The 14,777-nt window shown below is 38.0% G+C and overlaps 1 protein-coding gene across 1 annotated transcript in view; it reads left to right on the top strand.

The window, feature by feature from the left end:
- The window catches only part of ALMS1 (ALMS1 centrosome and basal body associated protein), a 217,548-nt gene that overhangs the window by 188,522 nt on the left and 14,249 nt on the right, over positions 1 to 14,777 (top strand). The window contains exon 18 of the mRNA XM_024763994.1: positions 14,396 to 14,513. Within this exon, the coding sequence (XP_024619762.1) occupies positions 14,396 to 14,513 (118 nt within the window). The remainder of the gene's footprint in view (positions 1 to 14,395; positions 14,514 to 14,777) is intronic.

The raw sequence follows: 14,777 nt of genomic DNA, 5'->3' as shown, positions 1-14,777 counted from the left end.
CCCACATTTTCAGCAGTGGGGCAAATGAACAACACAAGCTAACTACCAAACAAAGAGACCTCCATGAGAGAATAAAATGAGAGCTTTAGTAATATTTAATTAAATGTTTACCAGTGTTTCTTACATTTTTATAAAGCAGTCTAATTTTATATTACTCTTCACAATCACACATATATGGAGGCAAACAACAGCCAAAAGCAGTATCTTGGAACCCAAGGATAAATTTCATTATATGCTAAGAGGTAAAAAGCAAGATATAATATTTACATGTATTTATATGACTGGAACAAAATTAAATATTAGCAGATTACTTTAAGATTATGGGATTATACATTTTTTCTTTTTAATTTTTCATGTTTGTTTTAAACAAGAAGCACATCTTTTCTAATATGAAATCATAAACATTTCTTTGTGACCTTAATTAAAAAGTGACCTCAGCCAGACTGATCAAACATAAAACATTAGTTATGAGCTGGAAAAGAGAATTCTCAAGCTTTTCATTGTGTTCTAGTTTCTGCCTAAAGTACCTGTTTGAAACTCCAATATAGTCATAACAAATCCTTCTAGAAGCAGAGTGATAGAATAGAATTAATACACAGTTTCTATGTTAAGATAAAGTTAAATTTTTTTTAATATTTTCATTGGACTATGAATGACTTTACAATGGTGTGTTAGTTTCTGCTTTATAACAAAGTAAATCAGTTATACATATACATATGTTCCCATATTTCTTCCCTCTTGTGTCTCCCTCCCTCCCACCCTCCCTATACCACCCCTCTAGGTGACCGAGCTGATCTCCCTGTGTTATGCGGCTGCTTCCCACTAGCTATCTGTTTTACGTTTGGTAGTGTATATATGTCCATGCCACTCTCACTTTATCACAGCTTACCCTTCCCCCTCACCGTATCCTCAAGTTCATTCTCTAGTAGGCATGTGTCTTTATTCCCGTCTTACCCCTAGGTTCTTCATGACCTTTTTATTTTTTCCTTAAGTTCCATATATATGTGTTAGCATACGGTATTTGTTTTTCTCTTTCTGACTTAATTCACTCTGTACGATAGACTCTAGGTCTAGCCACCTCACTACAAATAACTCAATTTTGTTTCTTTTTATGGCTGAGTAATATTCCATTGTATATATGTGCCACATCTTCTTTATCCATTCATCTGTCGATGGACACTTTCTCCACTGTATATTCTTGCCTTCTTTATCAAAGATAAGGTGTCCCTGTGTGCGTGGGTTTATCTCTGGGCTTTCTATCCTGTTCCATTGATCTATATTTCTGTTTTTGTGCCAGTACCATACTGTCTTGATTATTGTAGCTTTGTAGTATAATTTGAAGTCAGGGAGCCTGATTCCTCAAGCTCCATATTTCATTCTCAAGGTTGCTTTGGATATTCGGGGTCTTTTGTGTTTTCATACAAATTGTGAAATTTTTTAATTCTAGTTCTGTGAAAAATGCCAGTGGTAGTTTGATAGAGATTGCATTGAATCTGTAGATTGCTTTGGGTAGTAGAGTCATTTTCACAATGTTGATTCTTCCAATCCAAGAACATGGTATATCTCTCCATCTATTTGTATCATCTTTAATTTCTTTCATCAGTGTCTTATAATTTTCCACATACAGGTTTTTTGTCTCCTTAGGTAGGTTTATTCCTAGATATTTTAATCGTATAGCGTTGTGGTCGGAAAAGATACTTGATACAATTTCAATTTTCTTAAATTTACCAAGGCTAGATTTTGTGACCCATGATATGATCTATCCTGGAGAATGTACCATGAGCGTGCATAAATATTTACAATTGTTATATCTTTTTCTTGGATCGATCCCTTGAGCATTATGTAGTGTCCTCCTTTGTCTCTTGTAATAGTCTTTATTTTAAAGTCTATTTTGTCTGATATGAGAATTGCTACTCCAGCTTTCTTCTGATTTCCATTTGCATGGAATATCTTTTTCCATCCCCTCACTTTCAGTCTGTATATGTCTCTAGGTCTGAAATGGGTCTTTTGTAGACAGCATATATACAGGTCTTGTTTTTGTATCCATTCAAGCAGTCTGTGACTTTTGGTGGGAGCATTTAATCTATTTACATTTAAGGTAATTATCGATATATATGTTCCTCTTCCCATTTTCTTAATTGTTTTGGGTTTGTTATTATAGGTCTTTTCCTTCTCTTGTGTTTCTTGCCTAGAGAAGTTCCTTTAGCATTTGTTGTAAAGCTGGTTTGGTGGTGCTGAACTCTCTCAGCTTTTGCTTGTCTGTAAAGGTTTTAATTTCTCCATCAAATCTAAATGAGATCCTTGCTGGGTAGAGTAATCTTGGTTGTAGGTTTTTCTCCGTCACTTTATTTTTTTTTTTTATTTTATTTTTTGCGGTACGCGGGTCTCTCACTGCTGTGGCCTCTCCCGTTGCGGAGCACAGGCTCCAGATGCGCAGGCTCAGTGGCCATGGCTCACAGGCCCAGCCGCTCCACGGCATGTGGGATCTTCCTGGATCGGGGCACAAACCCGTGCCCCCTGCATCGGCAGGTGGACTCTCAACCACTGCGCCACCAGGGAAGCCCCTTCCTCACTTTAAATATGTCCTACCACTTCTTTGTGGCTTGCAGAGTTTCTGCTGAAAGATCAGCTGTTAACCTTATGGGGATTCCCTTATGTGTTATTTGTTGTTTTTCCCTTGCTGCTTTTAATATATTTTCTTTGTATTTAAATTTTGATAGTTTGATTTATATGTGTCTTGGCGTGTTTCTCCTTGGGTTTATCCTGTATGGGACTCTTTGTGCTTCCTGAACTTGATTAACTATATCCTTTCCCATAGTAGGGAAGTTTTCAACTATAATCTCTTCAAATATTTTCTCAGTCCCTTTGTTTTTCTCTTTTTCTTCTGGGACCTGTATAATTCTAATGTTGGTACGTTTAATGTGGTCCCAGAGGTCTCTGAGACTGTCCTCAGTTCTTTTCATCCTTTTTTCTTTTGCTCTGCAGTGGTTATTTTCACTATTTTGTCTTCCAGGTCACTTATCTGTTCTTCTGCCTCAGTTATTCTGCTATTGACCCCTTCTAGAGTATTTTTAATTTCATTTATTGTGTTGTTCATCATTGCTTGTTTCCTCTTTAGTTCTTCTAGGTCCTTGGTAAATGTTTCTTGCCTTTTCTCTATTCCATTTCCAAGATTTTGCATCATCTTTACTATCATTATTCTGAATTCTTTTTCACGTAGACTGCCTATTTCCTCTTCATTTGTTAGGTGTGGTGGGTTTTTACCTTGCTCCTTCATCTGCTGTGTGTTTTTCTGTGTTCTCGTTTTGCTTACCTTACTGTGTTTGGGGTCTCCTTTTCGCAGGCTGCAGGTTCGTAGTTCCCGTTGATTTTGGTGTCTGTCCCCAGTGGCTAAGGTTGGTTCAGTGGGTTGTGTAGGTTTCCTGGTGGAGGGGCCTAGTGCCTGTGTTCTGGTGGATGAGGCTGGATCTTGTTTTCCGGTGGGCAGGTCCACGTCTGGTGGTGTGTTTTGGGGTGTCTGTGGCATTATTATGATTTTAGGCAGCCTCTCTGCTAATGGATGGGGCTGTGTTCCTGTCTTGCTAGTTGTTTGGCATAGGGTGTCCAGCACTGTAGCTTGCTGGTCATTGAGTGAAGCTGGGTCTTGGTGTTGAGATGGAGATCTCTGGGAGATTTTCGTGGTTTGATTTTACGTGGAACTGGGAGGTGTCTTGTGGACCAGTGTCCTGAAGTTGGCTCTCCCACCTCAGAGGCACAGCACTGACTCCGACTTGAGCACCAAGAGCCTTTCATCCACCCGGCTCAGAATAAAAGGGAGAAAAAATAGAAAGAAAGGGGACAAAATCAAATAGAATCTAATAAAGTAGGATAAAATAAAATAAAGTTATTAAAATAAAAAGTAAAAAATAATTGCAAAAAAAGTTTAAAAAGTAAAACAAAAAAATTTAGAAAAATAACGGACGGACAGAATCCGAGGACAAATGGTGAAAACAAAGCTATACAGACAAAATCTCACACAGAAGCATACACATACACACTCACAATAAGACGAAAAGGGGGAAAAATAATCTGTCTTGCTCCCAAAGTCCACCTCCTCAATTTGGGATGATTCGTTGTCTATTCAGGTATTCCACAGGTGAAGGGTACATCAAGTTGATTGTGGAGCTTTAATCCACTGCTTCTGGGCAGCTGGGAGAGATTTCCCTTTCTCTTCTTTGTTCGCACAGCTCCCAGGGTTCAGCTTTGGATTTGGACCCGCCTCTGTGTGTAGGTCGCCTGAGGGCATCTGTTCTTCGCTCAGACAGGATGGGGTTAAAGAAGCACCTGATTCGGGGGCTCTGGCTCACTCAGTCTGGGGGTGGGGGAGGGGTACGGAGTGCGGGGAGAGCCTGCGGCTGCAGAGGCCGGTGTGACGTTGCACCAGCCTGAGGCGTGCCATGTGTTCTCCCGGGGAAGTTGTCCCTGGATCACAGGACCCTGGCAGTGGTGGGCTGCAGAAGCTCCCAGGAGGGGAGGTGGGGATAGTGACCTGTGCTTGCACACAGGCTTCTTGGTGGCGGCAGCAGCGGCCTTAGCATCTCATGCCCGCTGATAGCCGCGGCTCGCGCCTGTCTCTGGAGCTCCTTTAAGCGGTGCTCTTAATCCCCTCTCGTCGCGCACCAGGAAACAAAGAGGCAAGGAAAAGTCTCTTGTCTCTTCGTCAGCTGCAGACTTTTCCCAGACTCCCTCCCGGCTAGCCGTGGTGCACTAACCCCTTCAGGCTGTGTTCACGCTGCCAACCCCAGTCCTCTCCCTGCGATCTAAGCTCTGAAGCCCAAGCCTCAGCTCCCAGCCCCCACCCGCCGGGGCCGGTGAGCAGACAAGCCTCTCGGGCTGGTGAGTGCTGGTCGGCACCGATCGTCTGTGCGGGAATCTCCCCACTTTGCCCTCCGCATCGCTGTTGCTGCGCTCTCCTCCGTGGCTCTGAAGCTTACCCCCTCCGCCACCCGCAGTCTCCGCCCGCGAAGGGGCTTCCTAGTGTGTGGAAACCTTTCCTCCTTCACAGCTGCCTCCCACTGGTGCAGGTCCCGTCCCTATTATTTTGTCTCTGTTTTTTCTTTTGTCCTACCCAGGTACGTGGGGAGTTTCTTGCCTTTTGGGAGGTCTGAGGTCTTATGCCAGCATTCAGTGGGTGTTCTATAGGATAGGAGCAGTTCCACGTGTCGATGTATTTCTGATGTATCTGTGGGGAGGAAGGTGTTCTCCACGTCTTACTCTTTGGCCATCTTCTCCTGGTCCCTAAGGCATCCATGGCCTCTCTTTTTAAAATTTCATTCCCATAGCCGCTAATCCTCATTCCTGCCCTCCCATTGGAGCTGGCCTTGTTATGTAAATATCTTTTGGCTTACAAGAGTTCTTACAAAATATGTATTCTGTGTTTGTCATGTATTTTCAGTTTATATGAAAGGTATATCATTATTTTTGTTATTTTAGCTAAGCATTTTATTTTTAACATTCATCACATTGCTACACGTACATATAATTCAGGTTTCTGATCATTGCATAGTACTCCATTGAGTGCATCTACCAATTTACCTATGCGCTTTCCCTGTAATGGACACCCAGGTCGCTGTCAATTCCCAACAATGCAAAACACTAGCAGTGCACATCCTTGTCCATACTGCCTTATGGACCTTGTGAGACTACCTTTGTTGCACAGACCCAGAAGTGGAAATCTTGGATCATAAGCTATATGTATACTTAATTTTCTACATTAGTACCAAATTAATTTCGTCTATATTCCTACCTGCAATGCATGAAAATTCCTATACTTCCACCTTTCTGCCAATAATTTATAGTTTTGCCAGATTAGAAATACAAGTTTCTGTACCATGGAAAGGTAGGGTTTTTTGGTCATTTTTAATTAAATGTTACTTGTCTTGAGAATCTACCCTATCTCCACTCTGTAATTTCCAAGGGAAGAAAGAGTCTTTCAGAGACTTCCAAAATTACTGCTGTGCTTTCCACCAGAGTGCATTCATATGTTCATCCAGACATAATTAAAATATACAACGTGACAAAAGTACAAGAATGGGATATTTTCATTGTTTTTATCCGATTTTGACATATAACAGATAAAAGATATGGAAGATTTTAATAGCAGTATTAAGAAGTTTGATTTAAAGTATCTGTATAAAACTTTATTCCCAAAACACAGCATCCACAGTTGTTCCAAATGCCCATGGAATATATACAAAAATTAACTGTACATTTAGGCAAAATGTTGATAAATCCCCAAAGTAGAACATTTGTAACTAAGCTTATATTCTTTAACCACAATACAATAAGGTTGGAATCTAACAACTACAACTTTTTCCTTAAATATTTTAAAGCATTCTAAGCTTTTGGGCTATAGGAGAACTAAGAATTGAGATTATAGAATTTTTTTTCATTAATGAAAGTAAAAGCACATATCCAGAACTTACGGGATGTGACTAAATCTATATTTAGAGGAAAATGTATTAAATGATATTTAGTTCAACAAACTCAAGTAAGCATTCTATAAATCAGTCCCCAGAATTGATCGATGTAACCAAGATCTAGTTCTTTCAAAAAAAAAAAAAAGAAAAAATAGACCAAATCTCTGGTTATTCTGACCATAAGGAAAAGGATCAACACTAATAGTATGGAAGAGTATAACCACAGTCAAAGAAGTGGTTTTTTTTTTTAAAGGATTACTGTATGCAACTTTAGGCTGATATATTTTAAAACCTAAATTAGATGTGGGTGATTTTCTAAGAAAATATAAATTAACAGAATTGGCCAAGAAGTTTTAAATCCTAAGTAGATCATTAATAATAGAAATTTTAAAGACTGTCAGTAATCTGTAGACCTCCCCACCTCTAACTATGTGCCCTCCAGAAATTTTGTACAAATATATGTGCCCACCAAAAGTATGAGAGAATGTGTTTCTTCATTCCTTCGCCAACTATGGGTAGTATCAGTTTTTTTAATATTTGCTAATCTGATGTGTAAAAAAACTCACTGCTTTAAATTGCAGTTTTTAAATATTAGGTTTCAGAGATTGCTCTTTACATTTCTTGTTTTGAGAATTAGCTGCTTATATCCTTTGCCCATTTTTCTCTGAAGAATTTTTCTTATTAATTCTTGAGCATTATTTATATTGTATTAATAGTGTAATAGCATTGTTGTGTACTCAACTTCTTTATTTCTTTTTTCCATGCTAAGAGAGATGTCCCCAACCACAAGATTATAAAAAAGTATTCTCCCTTATTTTTTTAATACTTATTTAAGGTGGAGGGCAATGCATTTAAACACTTAATCCACATGGAATTTATTTTGTCTGTCTAGATATAATTTTATTGCCAAATGTTTATCTAATTGTCAGTAGAGATTTTTAAATAAGAAAGTCATATTCATAAATTAATTTATGAGAAGAAACTAAACTGGACTCTAATCACTTGGACTTGGTAATTAATAGCCGTGGTTCTTTTGAAATTTCTACCCAAAGCAACTAAAATACTATGCAAACACCTTATCAAAATGGAGAGATTGGAAGAGGAAACTAATTCTGACTGAAATATTAACGAGTTTTATTTATTAAACTTGAAGTTAGATTGAAACATCCAAGTGAAAATATCTAAAAACCTAGATACATATGATCTCATGAGTATGTCATGAGTGGAATAAAGATTTTAGAGCCATCCATGTAAAAAAGGTGATCATAATCCTCATAAATACTAAAGCTAAGGGGAAAGATTTCAGAGAATGCAGAGAAGAAAAGAGAGTGAGAGGGTCACTTCCAGACCATAATTTTTCAAACCTGATAGAAAATCCTTTGGGACTTATGTCATCTAGCTCTACCACCCTCTACAAGATTTTAAAGATCATTTGCTAACCTTCCAGTTTTTCCTGTATATTAATTGAGGACTTTAGCTCTTGATTTTCTTTCTTTTCTACCCCAAACCCAGCCATTATCTGGGAAACCTTACCATCCTGTTAGTTTCTTGACCTCGGTTCTAATGACAAGTACTTCCATTACATTTTAACTATACAGTCTCATGGCCATACTTTGAATTTTGGCATTACTCAGATTCGTTATGTCTCTGCAATCTTTACTCATTCACGTATGAAAAGAAATTTAATGAGGACCATTCTGCAGGCACAACGCACTTTTGATTTGAGGGGGAGGATATATTAGAGTTATCATCTACAATACTTGCAGAAATAATTGACCAGTTCTGATTTTCTGATGGTGAAAAATAGACAGTTATCACCTTAGTTCCTGCTTTTATAAGTTCTAATCTTGCCTCTCAGAATTAAATCTACATCAAAATGTTATTTTGGGGGCAGACTGGCTAGTAAGTTTTAGTATTGAAACTCCAGTTGGCAGTTTGATCTGTGCATATCTAAAAACTTTTCACAAGAAAAGACTGTCTTTTGGTGCCATCGACTGTATTTCTAATTTTGACTGTCTTATCAATGTGTACCTCTGGTCCTAAACTTTAGTGTTTATAAATTAGCATAAACCCATTTTTCTGAAAGAAAAGCATCTTTCAGCAGGCACCTTGCCGGCAGAAGGTCAGCAATAACAATCTTCATACGTGAAGAATAGCTGTATAAGGTGATGTAAGAAAATATAGCCTTTTTCCTATATTTGATATGTTTTCCTAAGCTCAGTTTCCACCTAAAAAGTCATTATTTAATTGAAAAGCTTTTTTTTCTGGGTCTGTATGATGGTTTGTCTGATCAATGAATATGGGAATGAATTTCACGTAGATTTTAATTAAACTAAAAAGTACTACGAAAAGCCTGAAACATCTCTGAGATGGCGGCAGTTACTTTTTCCCCAGTTGTTAGTAAGGCATTAACAGGTGAGTTTACTCTCACAATAATAGAAATTAAAACAGAAGAAGCCAGCCAGTGTGTATCTCCTTTCAAGACTCTCTGCAACAGAAAGCTTAAACCATGGTAGCTGATAATGTGAGTTGACTTGTAGTCACAAGTCTTTATGTGTAAGCCCAGTTGCAGAGAACTGGGTGGGTTGATTCACACCCAGGCGCTAAGGGACGATGAGATTAGAGGAAATGCCTGAGACTCTCCCACGGACTAAAGAAAGTGGATTGTTGTGGTTTAACGACAGCATCTGTAAATGAATTCAGCAGCAATTATGTTCTATCCTGTGGTGGGTCCTCAGCACAAATTGTCAGGCACGGTGCAGGCCTGTGAATTGTGGTTATTGATTGAATCTGTGGAAGTCAAAAGAGCGTGATGGCACGGTTCTGACGGTTTGCACTTAGCGCTAGCTGTAGTGTGTGTAGCGCTGAACCATACGTACTATGCAAACACCTTATCAAAATACTATGCAAACACCTTATCAAAATGGAGAAACTAATTCTGACTGAAATATTAACGAGTTTTATTTATTAAACTTGAAGTTAGATCAAAACATCCAAGTGAAAATATCTAAAAACATAGATACATACGATCTCATCCCAGCGCCCACATTTTTGTTAGGACTGTCCACTGTTAAATGGAAATGACGCTGTTGGTCACCTTCCATTGTTCTTGTACCCCTGATTCAGTAACAGAAGATATAAGAACAGAGAGCACGAGAACCTTTTTTCTCCGAATAAGGCTTCATAATCTACATGTATTTCAGTTTGCGTACATGAATAAGCACATTGTTATAGCTTTCTTGAGATCTTTAACATACCATAAAAGTCCCCTATTTAAAGTGTACAATTAAGTGTTTTCTTCAGATCTTTAACATACCATAAAAGTCCCCTATTTAAAGTGTACCGTTAAGTGTTTTCTTGAGATCTTTAACATACCATAAAAGTCCCCTATTTAAAGTGTACAGTTAAGTGTGTTTTAGTATATTCAGAGACTTGTGCAACCATTACCCCAATTTAATTTTAAGACATTTTCAACACCTACCATAAGCACCCTATATACATTAGCAGGCACTCATTTCTCCCAATCTCCCACCCCTGCCCCAGCCCCTGCTCCGGCTGTGGTTACTAATCTGCTTTCTGTCTCTAGATTTCTTTATTCTGGACATTTCACGTAAATGGAATCATACAATATGTGATCTTTTGTGACTGGCTTCTTTCACTTAATATTTTCAGAGTTCATCTACATTGTAGCATGTATTCATTCCTTTTTATAGCCAAATATTACATTGTATGAATATTCATATTTTATCTATTCATCAGTTAAAGGATATTTGGATTTCTTCCAGTTTTTGGCTACTATTAACAAAGCTGCTGTGAACATCCATGTACAAGTTTTTGTGTGGACATAGTTTACATTTCTTTTGGGCATATGCCTACAAATGGATATACTCTGGATAATATGGTAACTCTATATTTAACCATTTGAGGAACTACCAGACTGTTATGAAAAGTATTGTTACCATTTTGCATTCCTAGCAGCAATGTATGAAGGTTCCCATTTCTCCACATCCTTGAAAACACTTGTTTTTGTCTGTCCTTTTGATTTTCACCGTCCTAGAGGGCTAACTAGATACATTTTGTTGAGAAAGAATTTATTTTTAGACTATTTTCTATTTTTAAATGTTTACCGTTTTATAGGCAGGAATGAACTTAATCAAAAAGATTGAAACTAGAAGCAGAAACACACACACCAAGGCTCCTCATTTAATCCGATGTAAACGTGTGTGCTTTACACCCAGTGGTGCATACCATGTACTTTGGAAGTGCCAGAGGTTCTCAGACTCGTTCTTGGAAGGGACCATCAACACTTCTGCTGCCTCTGCTCCCCAGGGTGCTCCAGCCTCTGCTTCAACAGCTCCACCACTCACTTGCCGCTCATTGGCAACTTGTTTCATTTGTCTAAGGCTCCAGTTGGCAAAGGTTTTAAAACTTCAGAAGATCTAAAATCTGCCAGTACTAGATTTCCTGATTCTGCTTCCAGTTCTGCTCTCTGAAGGCACAGAAAAGAGATCTAATCTTCTACCTCTCAGGTCCCCACTTCCTTCCCTGAAGTATTTTCCCTCAGGTCTTCACTCTTTGAACCATTTCTCACAGGTCACCCTTTCTACTCCCCTTTCCTAAGTTGACAGCTTCTGGGCCTATTTGTTGACATCTGTTTTTAAGCATTGTCCCTTTGAACTAAGCATGTTGTGCTTCAGAAGGTGACAGAGGATTTATCGTCTTCCTTTCTGTAAGCTAGAACATTTCTATGGCCTAATATATGTTTTACCCCTACTGAGCTCACCAAAGCCATTAAACCTTTATTGCCACACTCTTCCTTATAAGTTTTTGTTTTGTTTATTCTCATTTCTTAAACTGATAATACATGGTACAAAATTAAAAATATATAAAAGAGTGTTTGATAAAGTGTCTTCCCTCTCCTGTTCCCAGGCACCCATCTTTCCTTTCCAGAGATACTCAGTGTTACTTGTTCTTGCAAATCTTTACAGAGATTTTTAAAACACTTTATCGAAGTATAATTTACATACCATAAAATACATCCATTTTAAGTATACAATTCAATTCTTTTTAGTAAATTTACAGAGCTGTGCAATCATCACCACAATCCAGTTTTAGAACACTTCTGTTACCCAGTAAAGTCCCTTATACCTGTTTGCAATCAATCCACATTCCCAGCCCCAGACAACCTCCAATCTGCCTTTTTCCTTTTCTGCACGTTTCATGTAAAAAGAATTATATAATATCTAGTCTTCTGCATCTAGCTTCTTAGCATGATGTTTTCAAGATTCATCCTTGTTATAGTATGTATCAGTACCCCTTTTTATTACTGGTTAGTATTCCATTGTATGGCTCTACCACATTTTGTTTATCCAGTTGCCAGTTGGACATTTGGATTGTTTGATTTTTTTTTTCTGGATAATGTGAATCATGCTGCTATGAACATTTTTGTAAAAGTTTTTGTGTGGGCATATGTTTTCATTTCTTTTGCATATATACATAGGACTGGAATTGCTGGGTCATATGGTAAGTTTATGTTTAGCTTTTAAGAAAATGCCAAAGTGTTTTCCAAAGTAGCTGTACCGTTTTACATTCTCAGCAGCAGTTTGTGAAGGTTCCAGTTTCTCCACTTCCTTGTCAACACTTAGTACTGCCCATCTTTCTTATTATAGCCATCCTAGTGGGTGTGAAGTAGTATCTCATTGTGATTTTAATTTGTATTTCCCTAATGACTGATAATGTTGAACAGCTTTTCATATGTTTATTGGCCACTGTTATATCTTCTTTGGTGAAATGTCTATTCAAATCTGTTGTCCATTTTAAAATTACATATGTGTAATGTCTCACAATTTATTTAAACCTTTAATTTCTCCCACCAATGTTATATAGTTTTTGGTGTGCAAGCCTTGCACTTATGTTGATAAATTTATTCCCTGATTTTCTTAATTTTATTTTCAGATTGCATGTTGCTAGAATATAGAAATACAACTGATTTTTTTATCTTGTGGATCTTGTATTCTGCAATCTGGCTAAACTTATTTATTAGTTCTAATACTTTGTGGATTCCTTAGTATTTTCTACTGATAGCATTATGTCATCTGCAAATAAAAAGTTTTACTTCTTCCTTTCCAATCTGGGTTCTGTTCTTTCACATATATTTTATACATAAAAAGCAAGTAACTTCATATGTTTTCTTCCCTTTTCACAAAAATGGCAGCAAACTTTGTTTTTTGTACTTGACAGTCTATATTGAAAGTCCATTTTAGTGCATAAAGTGTTCTCTCTCTTTTTTTTCTAAAACAGCTGCAGAAAAATTATAATGGATTGCCAGTCAGATCTTCCTCACCACCCTTTCATACATATTGATTTAACATCATCATAGTTTCATAGTTTTATATTAGTAGCTTTTTACATTTTTTAATCTAAATGATTTGTTCTTTGTAACACTTCTATAATTTCAGAAATTTAGGTGTTCCCTTTTCTAGATGGGGAAACTGGCACAGAGATTATGGCTTGCTCAAGTAGAGACAGCTAGTAAAGGGAAGATCTGAGACTGGTTTAGGTCTTTGGACACCCGACTCAGAGCTTTTTCTACTGCCTCAGAGTTGCTGCTGTTCCTTCTGCCTGATGTGTAGGGCCTGACAATTATCCCTTGTTTGATTTGGCCTATCATGCCTGTTATTATTTGGGATCCTGACAGCACTTTCAGCCCTCCCAGATGTGCATTATATGGGAAAGCTGGTTCCACCAACTTATCCTTCAACCCCTATAACTCCATCTTGCCCTCAAGTACATAATGAGAAATTTTGTTGTTTTATTCAAATCTAGTTGTGACCACGTCGACTAGGAAAAACAAGGCTAACCTGGCAGGGCTTATTCTGCCAGCCTTAATGAACCTTGGCTAAAATTTTCTCTTCTTTAACCTCTAAATGCTTGCAAATTATTAAATTTGTGATCCATGCTAGAATTTTACAGGTCATCATTATTAAACCCCGCAGTTTGCAATGCTTATCTTTTTTGAAAATTAAAGTATTTCCTGTCCCCAGACATCTAACATAGCCAGCCCCGTCTCCTCCAGGATCTGTTGCAAATTCCCTGAAGACCCTGAAATATAGTTTATCTAGTTCAGGGAAGCAGATATTCTGTTTCCTTTCCTGACTTGGGCTTCAATTTACTCTACCAAATGTGTTTAAGTAGACAAGCATCTGACATTTATTCAAAATATAGATGCCCAGAGCCCTCACCTAGAAACTCCCAATTCATTGTTCTGGGTTAGGACCCTCCCTCAGGAGATTGTTCTGATGAACAAGTTTAAGAAATACTATTTTATATTTGTTCGACTATATTTTGGTAATCTTTTTGTCATCCACTAACATTCCACCATCAACTCCCTTTATTGCTCTACTTGCTAAAAACAACCTTTTGGGCTCAAATCTTTAAGTGCTTTTTGCAATATTCCACTCATTCAGGACTTCTCATGGCGCCTCTCAGGTCTTTGGCATTTACCCTTTAAGTTTCTAAGTCAGATCTTATTGGAAAGCACTCTCTGCATTTCATCACTCACTCTCTTTAGTTATCCCCTGCCTTCTTTATCTCTCATCAAAATTTTATGCTGGTGTCAACTCAGAATTTCACTCTGAAGGCACACCAGGCTAATCTTCCTCTTGCATCCTCTTCAGAGTTTTTTCAAGTCCTGGGAGCATAGCCAGTCTCTCCTGCCTTCTTAAAACAGCTCAGGCCTGTATCCAACTGCAGCAGCATCCCCCTCCCCATCCAGAAGTGTGTAGTAGCATGTTCACATCGTCACAAGCTTCCCGGCAACCTCATCTCAACAGTTTGAAATGAATTAGAAAGGGCTCTTGATGATAGTGTTTTCTTATCCCTTGGGTAACTGTGCCATTGACTACAGGTAATGATGACAGGATGTCTTGTTTTTCCAGGTGACAGACCATATTTCTTCTGACTCTGTTTCGTCTTCTACCAGCAGTTTCTGGAGCTCGAGCTCTACCCTTTGCAACAAGCAAAACGTACATATGTTAAATAAGGGCATACAAGCAGGTAAATTAATTTAAACATTTCCATTGAAATACAGGTAGCACTTAAAACTATGGTAAGATACTCAAGCTCACTCACAAAAAAATGAAGATTAAAACTATACTCAAATGCCATTTGTCACCTATCAGATTGACAAAAATCTAAGTTTGATAGTAAGTTTGTGGGCAAGCCTGCAAGGAAATAGGTACATTCTAGTAGGAATATAAGTTGGGAGTACAACCCCCCTATTTGGCAGTTTCTATCAAAATTACTTTGACCCAGCACTTT

Source organism: Neophocaena asiaeorientalis, unplaced genomic scaffold (genome assembly GCF_003031525.2).
Source record: "Neophocaena asiaeorientalis asiaeorientalis breed wild unplaced genomic scaffold, Neophocaena_asiaeorientalis_V1.1 scaffold337, whole genome shotgun sequence".
In the NCBI taxonomy this organism is placed as follows: Eukaryota; Metazoa; Chordata; class Mammalia; order Artiodactyla; family Phocoenidae; genus Neophocaena; species Neophocaena asiaeorientalis.
Note: the sequence above shows the minus strand (reverse complement) of the source record. Positions and strands in the feature narration are given on the sequence as shown.